The sequence below is a fragment of the Neomonachus schauinslandi genome, chromosome 1 (assembly GCF_002201575.2).
Source record: "Neomonachus schauinslandi chromosome 1, ASM220157v2, whole genome shotgun sequence".
Taxonomy (NCBI): Eukaryota; Metazoa; Chordata; class Mammalia; order Carnivora; family Phocidae; genus Neomonachus; species Neomonachus schauinslandi.
Genome location: NC_058403.1, coordinates 51,348,212 through 51,364,792, shown reverse-complemented (window position 1 = coordinate 51,364,792; position 16,581 = coordinate 51,348,212). Strand labels below are relative to the sequence as shown.

The 16,581-nt window shown below is 35.9% G+C and overlaps 1 protein-coding gene across 4 annotated transcripts in view; it reads left to right on the top strand.

Moving 5' to 3' along the window:
* CBLB (Cbl proto-oncogene B) overlaps window positions 1–16,581 on the top strand; it is a 222,459-nt gene that overhangs the window by 88,501 nt on the left and 117,377 nt on the right. For 2 of the 4 annotated variants that reach the window (XM_021692313.1, XM_021692316.1), the window contains one exon: window positions 3,943–4,089. The exons of the other annotated variants lie outside the window; for them this stretch is intronic. In XM_021692313.1, the coding sequence (XP_021547988.1) occupies window positions 3,943–4,089 (147 nt within the window). The remainder of the gene's footprint in view (window positions 1–3,942; window positions 4,090–16,581) is intronic. 4 annotated transcript variants of the gene reach the window in all.

Genomic DNA, 16,581 nt, shown 5'->3' with positions numbered 1-16,581 from the left:
AAAAAAAAAAAAAAAAAAAAGAAAAGAGGATCTTTGGCAGGCTCCACGCTAGCACGGAGCTCAACACGGGGCTCGATCTCATGACCCTGAGATCATGATCTGAGCCAAAATCAAGAATCACGAGCTTGACCCACTGAGCCACCCAGACGCCCCATTGTAGGCAATATTCTTGACACTGCTAATCATTTCATGGTTTTTAAAATAACGTAGCTAGCTTTCCTTCTTCTCCTCCCTCCCTTCCTCTTTTTCAAGTTTCCTCTCATGTTTACATCTTTTACTGGTTTACCCAGTATTGCCATCCGAAGCTACTTTTTGATCACCTGGTATTTGAAGATAACTTCTATTCTAAAGCTTATTTCTTAACAAAATTTCATACAAAACTTCACAAAATATTAAAAATGACTTAGCTTGTGGTGGTTAATAGCGGATATGTGGTATAATTAGTCAAAATAAAGTATCTCTTATATGTGAAGTGTTGCAAAATTCTTTGTAAAATTAAAGTTATGTTTACAAGATTATTGAGTCTTTGTGGATGAAATTTTTTACTTCTTTAGATGTTTGGAGGTAGGGGAGTTCTAGTGATAGAAACATATTCTTAATTAGTAATTATCAAATCCTTTATTAAGCAGTCATCATTTTGGTGTTATAGTGAGCAGCAGTCGGTAGGCTTAGGGAAAATTGGCCGAGTATGGAAAAATTTCATAAGGGGAAAAACATTTCGTAGATGTATAGTTGTTGCCTTTCTTCTGTGTCTAGATGGTTAGAGATGACTATATTCTTGGATATTGTTTTCAAAATTGGAAGTTATTTAGAAAAGAAAAAGTGAGATGAGGAATTAAAGAAAGCACATAATATATGGCAAAATAATGGCAAACAACAGCAAAACCCCACAATTATATAGAAGACAGAAACCACATGCTGTGATAATAAATTTAAATGACATTGGATACTACAATTAGGCGTCTGTTCTTTTCATATTTTGTGGATTGCGACCTCTAAAAACATCTATCTTTTAAATAATGGCTGTCCAAGGTACCATATATGTGGTGCATGTGTGTATTTTAAAATTAGATATAAGATAAATATATATTGTGGTCTGTGTGAAAATTAAGGTAATGCAAAACTGTTGCATTCACATATTTTTAACAACTTGAATTTGAGTTTCTTTAAAGACTAAAGGCAAAATATATCTTTTTCCACAGCCGTAGTTTGTGCAAAAGTAAAAGAATGTGGTGATCCATTTGTAGGAGTAAGAAAATTGAACTCTTTCACACATTTTATTTACTTATTTATTTTTAAAGATTTTATTTATTAGAAAAGGCACTCAAGTGTGCACGAGCAGGGGGAGAGGCAGAGGGAGAGGGAGAAGCAGGCTCCTCGCTGAACAGGGAGCCCAATGTGGGACTTGATCCCAGGACCCTGAAATCATGACCTGAGACGAAGTTAGACGCTTAACTGACTGAGCCACCCAGGCACCCCTCTTTCACATATTTTATAATTAAAAAAGTGATTAGTTATATAGGTACTAGTGATTACTAGAGTTTCTAGACTATACATTATAAAGATAGCATGTTACTCTTTCCGCTTTAAAGTATAGTGTCTTGTAGCCAGTGGATCACATAGCTGAGATGGGTAATCGCTGGCATTGTGCTTCAGACTTTAGATCTATCAAATAAAAATGAAAAACATTTGGATATGATTATGATTAAAGAACAAAGACATAAAGGGATGGAGAGCAATAAGTTCAGACATAAGGAACAGTTGGTTTACCCTAATTATAGCCATCTTGATTTTTCTTTTTTCTCCTGTATGTATCAATTGGAAGTTTGGTAGAAAATTAACCCTTTTGCCTAATGATATAAATAAATTTGTTGCAGATTTTCTAAAAGGACTTTATGCCCTTCAACTCAAATTTCAAAAGTCAGTTGCAGTTTGTACTGGCCACAATTCTTCCCTTTGATCTAGTTCAATAGTTCAGTTTTCATTTCCTATAACTGAATTTCTTGTATCTACCATCATCTAAATGAGGATGTGTTGACACAAAAGAGAAGATCAAAGATTCAGCTAAAGAACTCTCACATTTGGATTAGGCTGAATTGTGTGGAAGTGTTGCTGAATCTAAGAAAATAATGGAACATTATGTGTAACCATAACGATTTTGCAGATTGTTTATTGTTGCCAGTCAAGCATTAAAATACGGCCTAAAATTCTGACTCTTCTGTCTCATAAATCTTCTCATAGATTATTAAGATTGTGGAAATTGGGACATTTCTGGTTTTCCAATACAGATGAATTCATTGAGGTATAGATTATACTATTGCTTTCCTTTCATTCCTACATTTCCCACTTTTTATCATGAGTGCCTTCATTTATTCTGTACTCATCTTACATGGGAAGTTACTGGCTTCTCTTCTAAATGTTTTGGAAAGAGTGGTACTCATTGACTTTATTGACAGGTGCATATTATACGATCTCTTAGGTACCTAACATGTTTTTGCTTATTATCTGAGGGTCATTAAGCACAGATATGTGAGTGACTGTGAGGCAAAGAGCCACATCTCTCAGTGTCCTAGGCCTATTGAAACATTGTAAGGTCTTAAATGCATTGCAGACTTGATGGCTTTCTCTACTAATTATCCTCTATATTTACTTTTAGTCCTAAAGCAATTGCCTCCTCCCCATCTTACATCCTGACCCCTCAACATACCCACAAAAGCAGCTGAAGCTTCTAAAATAGAATGATATTATATATGTACCTATTGAGGTCTGGTGATTCTGAGGAAACAGGAATATAAAGAAGCAAGGTCATTTCAAAACTGACAAGTTCTTCAGGGTTTTGTGTTTCAGTTGCTTCTCTACTGTTTCACACTAGCAGGTTTGGACTGATTAGCATAATGTTGTAAACTTCTTAGGAAGTGGCAGGAAGGAGTGCCATGATAGTAGTATTTTGAAGTATGACTCATGTTTTGAACCACGTTTTAAATCCTGTCAGAATCCCCAGAACTTACCATGGTAATGGTAAAGACCTTTTTATGGTAAAGACCATTTAAAGAAAAATGCCTTTCCCTCCATTCCAAACCATTTTTTTTTCATTCCACCGTAACTTTTTCTTTCTAAAACAGATTTAATCATGTGCTCCATCTTTCTAATCCATTTTGGCTCCCTGTTCCTTCTAGCAGTAGCTCTTAACAAGGAGCTTCTGAAATGTGCACGTATCTGGAACCCCTCACCAGAAACTCTCATTTCTTGGCAGGAGTAGAAAGCCTATTTGACAAAGAGTTTGTTCATTGTTTCAGGTGCCTCTTTATGCCCTGTCCCCACCAAAGTTTCTCATCCTGTGTCATGCCATTTGCTTCAATACCTTCTGTTCTTCTCTAGCCGTACTAAACCCGGCTAAGACACAAAGCATTCTATTCCGTCCCTCTATCCTTTTGTATAGAAGCTGTTTGCTACTGCCCTAATACCTTCTCCTTCCCATTCCCTCCTTCCCTTCCTCCCCTTCACTCCAGGTCTTTCATCTGTCAGACTACTTAATCTTTCTGATTCTCCTCTAATGACAAATCTTTCCTCACTCCCCCATGTAGAAGTAGTCACTCTGTCTTTTGTGTTTAGCGTTTATATTTGATTATGATTTTTTTCAGGAGTGCATCTCTCCCATTAAACTGTGAGCCCATTAAAATCATGTAATTTATCTTGTTCATGTTTATGTTAAATGAACACATGGGTGCAAAATAAAGTGAAAGCCTCTTAGGAATTTAAATGGATAGTTTGTGTGAACACTGTTTTTAGATGCATTATTAAGTTGAGGTTCATGATCCGCCATCAAGACCTATGTTAATACTGTACATAATTTTATTTTTCATAATATATATTCCCATTAAAACTTGCACATATATTTATTTATTTTTCCATTTCCCACCCCCCCCCACCTTGTGTCCACAGACGAAATCTTACAAAACTGTCCCTCATCTTCAGTCACATGCTGGCAGAAATCAAAGCCATCTTTCCCAATGGGCAGTTCCAGGGAGATAACTTTCGTATCACGAAAGCAGATGCTGCTGAATTCTGGAGAAAGTTTTTTGGAGACAAGTAAGTACAGATCATTATAGTCTGCATCCCTTTTTGAAGAATGACCTAGTCCTGCCTGCGGTTCCATATGGTATAGATTTTACTTGAATATTTTGAGACTGTACTTATGCATTTTTGATGAGTATTTTGATTGCTAATTTTTCTGTTCAGCCACCAAAAGTATGCTTTAATAACTGAATAGTTTTATGTTATTGCAAAGCAAATATCAGTTGTACTATATTTACTTGATGAGCATCCACTGAGTTAAATAGCTTGCTCTAAGAAGCAAAGGTATGTAAGAGGGAATCTCTCAGAAGCTCACAACTTTTTATGACTCAGTACACACTTAAGACACATACGCACAATAAAAGACAGAAAGGGATAGATACTTTCAAAATGGCACGAATAAATTGTTCTGACAATTCAGAGAGGGCAGCAGTTGCTTCATGATTGAATGAATCAAGGAATGCTTCTCAGAGGAGGTGGTATGTAAGCTTGGTTGAGACCTGATATTCAGGTGGGAGAGAAAGCCTTGGCACCCCAGTTCAGGCTTTCTTTGTATCATTGCACAGAGAGTAAGTGTGTAAACAAGCTAGAGAAAATGAGGATCATGTTATCACAAAGGGCAGATAGAGATGATTTCCTTTAGGTACTTCCTCCCTGACACGAACTTTGGTGAGCACCCTCAGAATGTCCTTGAATGCGGGCAGAACCCTGGCTGAGTGTGAAGGGTGAAGAGTGATTGCTTACACGTAGATTCTTGTTCTCATGCCCTAGTTAAAAATCTGTATTTATACGTTAACTGGTGAAATGAGACCTATAAAATGTGGTATACACTTTTGATGGTCTTATTGACGACGCTGGTGAATTAACTGGAACAATGGGTTTCCTTTTTTTTTTCTCTCTCTCTTTATGAAGTGCTATGCTTATTTAAGTGCTAAGTGCTTAGCTTCGTAACTTTTGGCTTCAGAAATATTAAAACCCTTTCCGTGTGTCTTAAATAAAATGTATTCTGAATGACTTTTTGGCACCAAAGGGGGAAATACTGTTATTGCCACTAACATGGACATTTTGTATTCCAGAAATCTAGCTATTTATCATGCTCCTATATCCATTCACAAGTGCGAAATTAAAAGGAAAGGTTCATCCTCATCTAAATTAGAATAACAGCCAAAAGTACACTAATTAAATATTTGTGGACCGTAGAAAGCAGAAAGGCATTGCCCAATGCTGGGATTCCGAAACTGAGAGGGTTTCTTAAAGTCACAGCTCATATATTAACACCTTGAGCCTAAGGCAAACACTTGGTAACCTTCAAAATCTACTTTATCTTAAAATTTTAAGAAAATTTATAGGCCACAATGTTTGTGGTATTTCTTTTTGAAAACTGAAAATTCTGGTGAGTTATGAAATTGTTTGCTTGTCAAAAGGTCAGTAAAAAATGGAAAGATTGCTGACATTTTTTTTTTAAGAGAGAAGTTTGTTTTGCTGGCACCTCAAGCCAGAGAGAATTATGCATTTGAGACCTCTTTATTTCCCTTTATATATAACCATAGACATCAAGGGGCTGACGTTTCTGTCCAACTGCTACATGAGTGAAATCACTATTAAATCAAACGGGGGTGTTGAAATACTGATTAAATACTCTCCTTACCCTCCCAAACCTTTATACCTTTTTCTCCTGTCTTCACTTACTTGAGAAAGCTGTTTCATTTTTCTTAACATTTTCCTTTTGGGATGAGAGCCAAATTTAAAGCTCCTTCTGGAACTCAGATATATTTCCATAGTCATCAAAATTAATGATTCTTTTATTAGATCATTGGAGAAACCATCTTTATATTCTCTGTGGGTTCTCACCTTATTGCACAATATTTTATTGAATGAATAAGCAAATGCATGAATGATGTAGCCTTTCAAAAGGTTGAATTCTTTTATCTTCCTCATGCTCTAATACTAGTTTATATTTTTGCATAACCTCTCATATGGAAGCATCTCTGTCATTTATCTCGCTACACATTGAGGCCATGTGAGAATGCTTTCATTTGATCTAACCAGTGCCTTTAAACTTGAGAGCGTATTGTTTCCAAAAACAGAATCATTGAGGAGTTAGTTCTAAAAACAGCCAATCAGGTTATGATTTTTATAAAGCAGTTTTTAAGTTTAAGGTATTATTGTAATTTTTTTTCAAAGTAACCGTCAGAATAAGATACTAAGATTGAATTAAAATTGGGAAAAAGGGCGCCTGGGTGGCTCAGTTGGTTAAGCGACTGCCTTCGGCTCAGGTCACGATCCCGGAGTCCCGGGATCGAGTCCCGCATCGGGCTCCCTGCTCGGCAGGGAGTCTGCTTCTCCCTCTGACCCTCCTTCCTCTCATGCTCTCTGTCTCAAATAAATAAATAAAATCTTAAAAAAATAAATAAATAAATAAAATAAAATAAAATAAAATTGGGAAAAAACTATTTTTCAAAAGATTTTGTAAAACTCCTAAGGCAGTTTTGGTATTCAGTCCTCATAAAATCAGGAAGCAAGAAAAAATGTTTGTATTTTATTTTTATTTTTTTAAAATTTTAGTTCCATATAATTAACATAGAATGTTGCCTTAGTTTCAGGTGTACAATATAGTGATTCAACAGTTCTGTACATTACTCAGTGCTCATTACGATAAGGGTGCTCTTAATCCCCATCACCTATTTCACCCATCCCCCACCCACCTCCTGTCTGGTAACCATCAGTTTGTTCTCTATTTTAAAAGGTTTTTTGCTTGTCTCTTTTGTTTGTCTGTTCATTTGTTTCTTAAATTGCACATATGAGTAGAATCATTTGGTGTTTGTCTTTCCCTGACTGACTTATTTTTAGCGTTAAACCTCTAGGTCTCTCTGTGTTGTTGCAAATGGCAAGGTTTTATTCTTTTTTTATGGGTGAGTCGTATTTCACTGTACATGAATACACATCTTCTTTATCCATTCATCTATTAATGGACACTTGAGCTCCTTCCATATCTTGGCTATTGTAAATAATGCTGCAATAACATAGGAGTGCATATATCTTTTCAAATTAGTGTTTTTATATTCCTTGGGTAAATACCCAGTAGGGGAATTACTGAATCATATGGTAATTCTAATTTTAATTTTTTGAGGACCCTCCATACTCTCTTCCACAGTGGCTGCACCAGTTTGCATTCCCACCAACAGTGCATGGGGCTTCCTTTTTCTCCACATCCTCACCAACACTTGTTGTTTCTTGTGCTTTTGATTTTAGCCATTCTGACAGGTGTGAGGTGATATCTCATTGTGGTTTTGATTTCATTTCCCTGATGATTAGTGATGTTGAGCATCTCTTCATGTGTCTGTTGGCCATCTGTATGTCTTCTTTGGAGAAATATCTGTTCATGTTTCTGCCCATTTTTTAATTGGATTATTTGGGGGGTTTTTTTTGGTGTTGAGTTGTGTAAGTTCTTTATATATTTTGGATACCAGCCCCTTATTGGATATGTCATTTGAAAATATCTTCTCCCACTCAGTAGGTTGTCTTTTTGTTTCCTTTGGTGTGTAGAAGGTATTTTGTTTTGTTTTTTTGTAAGCTCTGTGCCCATCATGGGGCTTGAAATCATGCCCCTGAGATCAAGAGCCTCATGCTCTACCGACTGAGCCAGCCAGGTGCCCCCAAAGCTTTTAATTTACTTTTGATGTAGTCCCAATAGTTTATTTTTGCTATTGTTTCCCTTGCCTCAGGAGACATATCTAGAAAAAAGGTTGTTATAGTCAATGTCAAAGAAATTACTGACTGTATTCTCTTCTTGGATTTTTATGGCTTTAGGTCTTACATTTAGATCTTTATTCCATTTTGAGTTATTTTTGTTTATGGTGGAAGCAAGTGGTCCAGTTTCATTCATTTGCATATAGCTGTCTAGTTTCCCAAGCACCATTTGTTGAAAAGACTGTCTTTTTCCCATTGCATATTCGTCCCTCCTTTGTTGAAGATTAATTGACCATATAGTCATGGGTTTATTTCGGGGCTCTCTATTCTGTTCCATTGATCTGTGTGTCTTATTTTTATGCCAGTACCAACTGTTTTGATTATTACAGTTTTGTAGTGTGTCTTGAAATCCAGGATTCTGATACCTGCAGTTTTCTTCTTGTTTTCAAGATTAATTTGCTGTTTCGGGGTCTTTTATGGTTCCATACAAATTCCAGGATTATTTGTACTAGTTCTGTGAAAAATGTTGTTGGTATTTCGATAGAGATTACATTAAATCTGTAGATTGCTTTGCGCGGTATGGACATTTTAACAATATTTTTCTCCTAATCCATAAGCATGGGATGTCTTTCCATTTCTTTGTGTCATCTTCAACTTCTTTCATCAGTATTTTATAGTTTTCAGAGTACAGGTCTTTCACTTCCTTGGTTAAGTGTATATGTAGGTGTTTTATTCTTTTTAGTACGATTATAAATGGGATCGTCTTCTTGATTTCTCTTTCTGCTACTTCATTATATGTGTGTAGAAATGCAACAGATTTTTGTATATTGATTTTGTATCCCAGCAGACAAAAATCCTTAGGTGTCATATGCCTAATACTTCATTTCTGTGCTTCTCAACCTTTTCAAAGGCATGGCAGGGCCCACCTCTCTGCTCAGGACTCAAGCCCAGGCTGCCAAAAGGCTGTGCCTAACTGGAGTCCCAAGTAGATCAATAACAGTCATGTGTCATTGTAGACTGGTTGGGAAGGTCTGCATTTGTTAGGCTTTTATGCAAATTCATTGAATGTTTCAATGGTTGAGTCCTGCTTTTGCTTTCTTAGTCTGTTGACCAGGAGATAGTAGAAATATGTAGAAAAAGGGAAGTGACATTATTGAATAAATATGTCTAAGTAAATTCTGCAAAATAAGGTCAGTACCAAACTGAATCTTTGCACTCTGGAATAATAGTTTAGAGTCCAGAAACTAAGCATGAGCCTCAAAAAGTGGATTACTAACTGTTTAAAACAACAAAAATTCATCGATGGGCTTAGACTGTGGGTAACAGTTCTTTTTCTTTTTTTTATTTTTTTTTTAAGATTTTATTTATTTATTTGACAGAGAGAGAGAGAGACAGCGAGAGAGGGAACACAAGCAGAGGGACTGGGAGAGGGAGAAGCAGACTTCCCGCAGAGCAGGGAACCCAATGCGGGGCTTGATTCCAGGCCCTGGGACCATGACCTGAGCTCAAGGCAGACGCTTAACCAACTGAGCCACCTAGGTGCCCCAACAGTTATTTTTCTAAGCAAGTCAGGTAGCAGGTTTTGGGCCACTGGTGCTAAGCACTTCTTTACACTGAGGTAATAGATTTAGACATACATTTCCATGAATTCTATGAATTCTGTAAATCTCTTACCATGAATTCTAAACCTGCATCTTTTTATGTGTTATTTTCTCTCCATCCTTACTTCACGTTCTGTTCTTCAATTTCAAGTTCAAATCCTTCCCTGTATTATAGCAACAGCTTTCTGACTGGCCTTTGTATTTTCAGTAACAACCTGTCCTGTTGTGTTTCTTAGACTAGAGAGCTCTCTCAAAAAACAAAACAAAACAAAACACAGAACTAATCATTCTATTTTTTTGTTCGTTTTTGTCTGAAATGCTTCTACAAATTGTTATTGATTCTAGGTTAAAATCTAAAATCCCATTAATAGGGGTGCCTGGGTGGCTCAGTTGTTAAGCGTCTGCCTTTGGCTCAGGTCATGAACCCAGGGTCCAGGCATAAGCCCTGCATCTGGCTCCCTGCTCAGCGGGAAGCCTGCTTCTCCCTTTCCCCCTCCCCCTGCTTGTGTTCCTGCTCTTGCTATCTCTCTCTCTCTGTCAAATAAATAAATAAAATCTTTAAAAAAAATAAAATCCCATTATTATGACAAGCTTTAGGAAGTTTTTTGTTGCTGCTGTTGTTTATTTTTTTTTTTCTGTCTTCATCTCTTTGTAGTCTGCTCATCCACAAAGAAAGAACCTAACTACACAGCACTGTTACGTTTCCCAATGTGCGTTTTTCCCCCCATTCTTTGTGTTTTTTTTCCCTAGATTGCATCCACTGTTTGGAAAGCCCATGCCACTTTGGAAACTACCCTAATCTAAGGTGGATATCCATACTCTTTGCTTCCAAGTGCCTTTGCTCATATCTGTCCTATTAAACTGCAGTGAACTGCTGACATGATCACATTTCCCGATAGACTAGAAAAGGTTTTTTGAAAGCAAGGTCCTGCCTTCCTGATTTTTGTTTCTCAGAACCTGGCACATTTCCTGGAATGTGTACACACTAATAAATGTTAACAGATTGTATGAATAATTAGATGGATAAGTGGATGGATGGATGATACTTATTATCTGCTCAAAATTTTCAGTGACTTTATTATTTACAAATTGATTTTTTTTTTTTTTAAATCCTCAGTTCCTACAGGTCAATTCCCCAGAAGCCCGTTAGCTTCTTCTTTCTTTTTTACCATCCCAGAATTCCTCAAGTATGGTTCAGAAGTCCCCTTTTCTGGACTGTTCTCACTAATATACACCCTTCCATATGCTCAACTTTAATTATTCCATGCCTCATGTCCCTGTTGTGTTTTAGACATGTTTGTATTATTGAATGTATGTTTACTTTGTGGGTCTTTCCTGCTTGACTGTGAAGCTTCTTGTTGACTTTTTATCCAAAAAATTTCATCCAGGTACATTGGTAGAGTTATTATATGTCAAGCTCTGTTTCCAGTGCTTTCATATATGCTAACTTCATTTTTAATATCATCTTTAAACATTACCCTTTAAATGTATTGAATGAATCCTTCAGGTACTGTATACATAATAGACAGTAATTGTTGGGTGAATTCATGTATTTTTCTAGCATTTCTTTCTTTTACTTATGTCCTGGTCTTCAGTCAAGTTGGATTATTTGGCTCTTTCCTGATATATCAGCAATTACAGGTTTCTGTGTCTGTGCTCATACTGCTCCTCCCACTTGTAGGTTTTTATAATCTCTGGCATATATGTTCTGACTAATCCCTCAAAGTGAGTCTTGCGTATGATTCTGTCTCTGTTGTTATTACTAGATCTCTTCTTAAACCCCCTAAGCTCTTGTTTATCCTTTGTATTTATTATTTTTATTGTTTAAATTATTTGTCTAGTTATTTTACTTCCCATTAGACTATAAGCTCCATGAAATCAGGCTTATTTATTCATCCTTGTATTTTCTGAAGTCTCTTAGCACAGTGTCTCATAAAAATATATTAGATTTCAGGAACTGTCGTTTACTTAATTCAAATGAGTTGAGGAGTAAAGGACTGTGTGTGAGCGTGTGCATATGTGAGATACAGACAGGGACACAGTTTGTTTGACTGATTGGGAGGCAACAGGTTGACAGGTATGTAGGTAGGTTGTCTGCGTTCAGGACTGACTGTAACATTTACTAGCTTTGTGACTTTGGACAAGCTGCTTGGTTTCTCCATGCATCAGTTTCTTCATATGAAAAATGTTGATAATAATAACACTACCTCCTATCCAGGGTTGTCATGAAGGTTGAAAGAGCTAAAATCTACTGATAAGGCACAGAGAACAATGTCTGGCACATAATAAGCACTCTATGTTATGGAATAATTAACCAATTTAAAGGTTTCATCTTATTCAAAACTCCATTATATTAGTAATCCTGCAAATAATATTGTTTATATTCAACTTTGTATGATGGCTGTTCCATAGTCCCTAGAAATCTGAAAGCAAAAGCCAAAAATAAATAATAAATTTTCTAAAATTGGGTATAGGATAGAATATAAGAAACTGCCCTGCTTACCATGGAAAAAAATATATTTAAAGCTCATTTCACTGCCTCTACCTTTGATTTCCTGGGGAAGTGGTATGGACCTTCTTTGGTTTCCTGTATTCTCCTTTCACTTTTAATAAGAAATGAAGGACAATAGTCTCTTTACCTTTCCAGTGAGTAAGATACGTGTTATTCTAGCATATTAACTAGATCAGTGTTTCCTCTAGTCAAAGAAAAGGCAACTTAGTCATATTTAATTAAAGGAGGAGGTGCACAATAGAAATTCAGGACTTGTACAAGGTAACTGGACAGCAGGAGCTCAGAAAGAATAAAACTGACCTAGAACTCAAGGAATACTATTTAATATTTCTCTTATTTAGTCAACTTCTATTATTGCCTATTTTTTAAAAAAATCTAAAGATCTTTATATTAATAAGGAAAATGAAATTACAGGTCTATTTTGTATAACCCCTTATAACAAGATCTTAGATACAAAAAGCAAATAAGATGCCAAATTATAATTTTCTACCTTTAAGCAGTATGTATTCAATTTGGGGAAGATAGTATATACAGAGGTGATAAATATTTAAAACCAGTTCTGTGCCATTAGAAAGGTGCCTAAGGAATGTCACAGATACTAAATTATTTACTAGAGCGGTCAGAGGACCACTCAGGCTCCATAGAGGGGCTGGTATGACGTATGGGTTGCACATATGTTAATAAGGAGTCTGTTCTGTGGGAAACGCTGTGGTCGGGACTGAACTGTTACAGTGTCTGCTGAAGTTCAAAAGAAAGATACAGGTAACTTCAAGGATACATAAATGCCTTCCTTTTTTCTCCTTTTTGTTGTTATTTTGTTCCTTCTCCTTCTCTCCACTCTGAATCCTTCAGTAAGTGACCTTTACCTAGTAAAATCACCATGACTTAGGTTCTGGTTCTCATCCTTGAACACTGATTTCATGGAACTGAACCAAGAGTATGTTTACAGAATGGACACAATTTAACTGAGCTCATAAGCTGATCTTATAACCCAGAATTTTTTTTTTTTATTTACAATGATTAATGCCACTGTCAGGCAGGTGACGATGTGTGTGCCACCATCGATAAATTATATGTGGAGCCATATCAAAATTCCTTGGTGAACATGGAATCCAAATAAGGGGTAGTGGTTTATGACCCACTGTAGGAGTTACCTACAAGGCCGGAAGTCCTTGCAACTGTTACACTCTCTCTCTCTCTCTCCAACTATGCTTTGAAAGTTCTGTCCTTCTCTGCCCCTTTGTACTTTCTTTTTCCATATACAAAGTTGTATTTTTAAAACTCTGTTCTTTCGAGCCCTGAGAACAATGGGGACCCATTGATGGGTTTTAGGTCGGGAAGTGATCACTCTTGCATTTTAGGTGGGGTGACTCTTGCTGAAGTATGGATAATGAATTTGAGCAGTGGCTTCCAAACCCACTTGATTATATTCATTATTACTAACTTATTAGTAAATACTTTTTTTGACCATATCATTATTTATCATCTGCATACATACATATATTTTTGTATAAATAACATGTATTCTCATATGTAAGACAAATAAAGGACATATAATACAAATTTTGAATACTATATAAAGGGGCACCTGGGTGGCTCAGTCAGTTAAGCATCTGACTCTTGGTTTCAGCTCAGGTCATGAGCTCGCGGTCGTGAGATGGAGCCCTGAGTCGGGCTCCATGCTCAGCTCAGAGTCTGCTTCAGATTCTCTCTTCCCCTTCTCATTCTCTCTCTCTTTCTCTCAAATAAATAAATAAATAAATAAAATTTTCAAAAAAAAAAAACCTACATAAAAATGCAAGTAGAATTTCAATATTTTCTTCTCATCCTGAAAAGAATCATCTTGTATACCCCCTGGGGTCTGATTGCCCCCCTCCACCCCCACACACTTTAGAAACTGAAAAATTAGAAGAGAAATAGAAGACTAATAGGTAGGAGGCTGTTGTAGAAAACTAGGTAGTGGTTATAATAATATACATAAAATAATCAATATATAAAATAATATATGAAAGGTAATCAATACACCAAATAACTTATACATATATATAAGTAAAAGAAAGACATGAATTTGAGAATGATATAAAGATAAAATTAAGCATACTTGATTATCAAGATATATGAGACAAAAGAAAGGAGTCAAATGTGATGTCTCAATTTTTTATTTGAACAACTGAGGACCCTTCACTGAGACAGGAAAATAGGAAGAAGAGGGGATTTGACAACCAGATAAGTTTAGTTTGGCCTATGTTTGGTTTTGTGCACCGAGATAAATCCATGTGGTGATAAACATAGTAAGTTGGATATACAACCTTGAGACTATGGAAAGAATATAGAATAGGGATAGAGATTTTAGAATTGATAGTGTATTTATGAGAGTTTGCAGATTGATAGCCTATAGAATACTTCTTGGCCTTATGAAATATTTAACTAAAAAATTAGTGGTAACTTTTAAAAATTTATTTTCCATAAAAATATTTTATTGACTTTCATTGAATAATTGGGAGTGACAGCACCAGTAGGTCTGAATTCTGACAGGGCAACATTTGGCTAGACCTGGGTGCCAGCTGCCCAGGTGAGACAGGCTCTCCTCCAATTCACTGCATTCCTTAGCTGGATCTCTTTACTCATTTCTCTTAACTGCCTGGTTCCCAGATATTTGAGTTTGTAATCTCTGAAAGGTATGTGAAGTCATTGGACTAATTGATGTAGACCATGAAGAATGTGCAGGGAGAATGAAGAGGACAGATCCTTAAAGAATGCTGATAAATGGGAGTACCTGTGTGGCATAGTCAGTTACGAGTTGGACTCTTGGTTTTGGCTCAGGTCATGATCTCAGGGTCCTGGGATCAAGCCCTGAGTCAGGCTCCACGCTGAGCATGGAGTCTGCGTGAGATTCTCTCTCTCCTTCTCCCTCTGTCCCTCCCATTCGTGCTCTCTCACTCTCTCTCTAAAATAAATAAATAAATCTAAAAAAAAAAAAGAATTCTGATAATTCATAGAAGAAACTTAAGGAGATGGAAGAATCACAGAAAAGTAGGGGAAAAAACATGAGTGTGGTGGTATTACAGATGCTAAAGGAAGACAGGATTTAAAGAAAGAGGGAGATGAACCAGATAATAGTACTTAAAGATCAAACTAGATAAAGACTTAAAAGTTTGCATTAGATGTAGTAACAACAAGGCACTTAAAACCTGATTTATTTTCTCTTTTAAGAAATTCTGTAGGTCTCCTTTATAACCAAAGCTTTAATAGGCTCCATGTGTTTATGCAGTTTCTTGTGTGAGGGTTTTAAAGTGTTGTTGAAAGTTGTATATTTCTTTTGCCTCAGCTTAACTTCAATATCTAGCAGACTTTGCCCATTGCTTGTTAACTTATTTCACCTTTGTAGAGAGATTTATGAGGAGCTTTGTTTTATTATGGACTGTGTTGTTTGTAAGATGGGCTGGGCTCTTAATGCTAAAGGGAAGATCATTTTAAAGCCTTACTGAAGCCCTTCTGTGGCAGGACTTTCTAATTTTAGAATCTATAACTTCTTGATTTTATTTAACCTGACCTCAGCAGATCAAAGGTATCTTGCTGTGATCCACGTATCTCATGTGTCTTACAAACCTACCAAGTATCACTAACCTTTCAAAGAAAATATACTGAAGAAGGTTGTGCAGTAGAAAGAAAAGAACAAATACTCACTGTTTTAAGACCAGAATCTTTGTTTGTTTATGGTTAATGGCTACTAAGTGGAAAAGTTAAACATGGAATTCTGACATATTCTTATGGATTATATTTACAGTTCCTCTTCCCATCCCTTTTCACCAATAAACTTTATTTCAAAGCCAGAAAATAAATGGAATTATGTCCAAAATAATTTCATGGCTATAGTAAATTAATTGTGTTCAAAAGTCTGGTTGTGAGACCAGAAGTTAGAAAGCATCAAATCTATCATAAGAATGAGATTACTGAGAAAATCAGGAATAATGTTGAAGAAGCTATTTTCCTTGTTTCTGCAATCTTATAAAAAGTGTTTGATTCAAAATTTAACTTTCAGAATCTGAAAATGAGAATGATACTTGTCCATTTTACAGAGAAGTAATGCTTGTCCACACTATAGACAAAATGTTATGAATGTTTTTGAGAAAAAATAACTCTAAATACCCAGCATGTGTGTCTTTCTGTATGAGAGTCAAGAATTTTCACAGGAATGGTTAGATCTAATTATGAACATCCTTGATAACCATGGTTGTTACCATGGTGTCCATGATGAATTGTAAGGTAACTATTTGACCAGAGTATTGATATGGTCTTTGTATGAGTTCCTGGAAAACATTTGCTTTTCAAAAACAAACAAAAACTTTTGTGTTTAGAAACATTTGTGATGGAAGAGTAAGAACAGTATAGCCTGATAACAATCTGTTTTCATATTCTTTAACAAATTACAGAAATAATTACAGAAAAAGAATGGCTTTAGGAAAAACTCTATACAAAATATCAACAGGCTTAGGAGTCACAGTACTAATATATGAATCCATAATAAAAATCAAAACATATAAAATATCTTATGAATATTTCATTATCTTCTGACCAAAACTAGCCCTCAATTTAAAGGTATTGACACTAAATATATCTTCGTTGGTCAAAGTGAATTTTCTGACCAAATTCAGATGAAATTAAACATAAGAATGGGTTAATATAGATAGAACAGATTTTCAT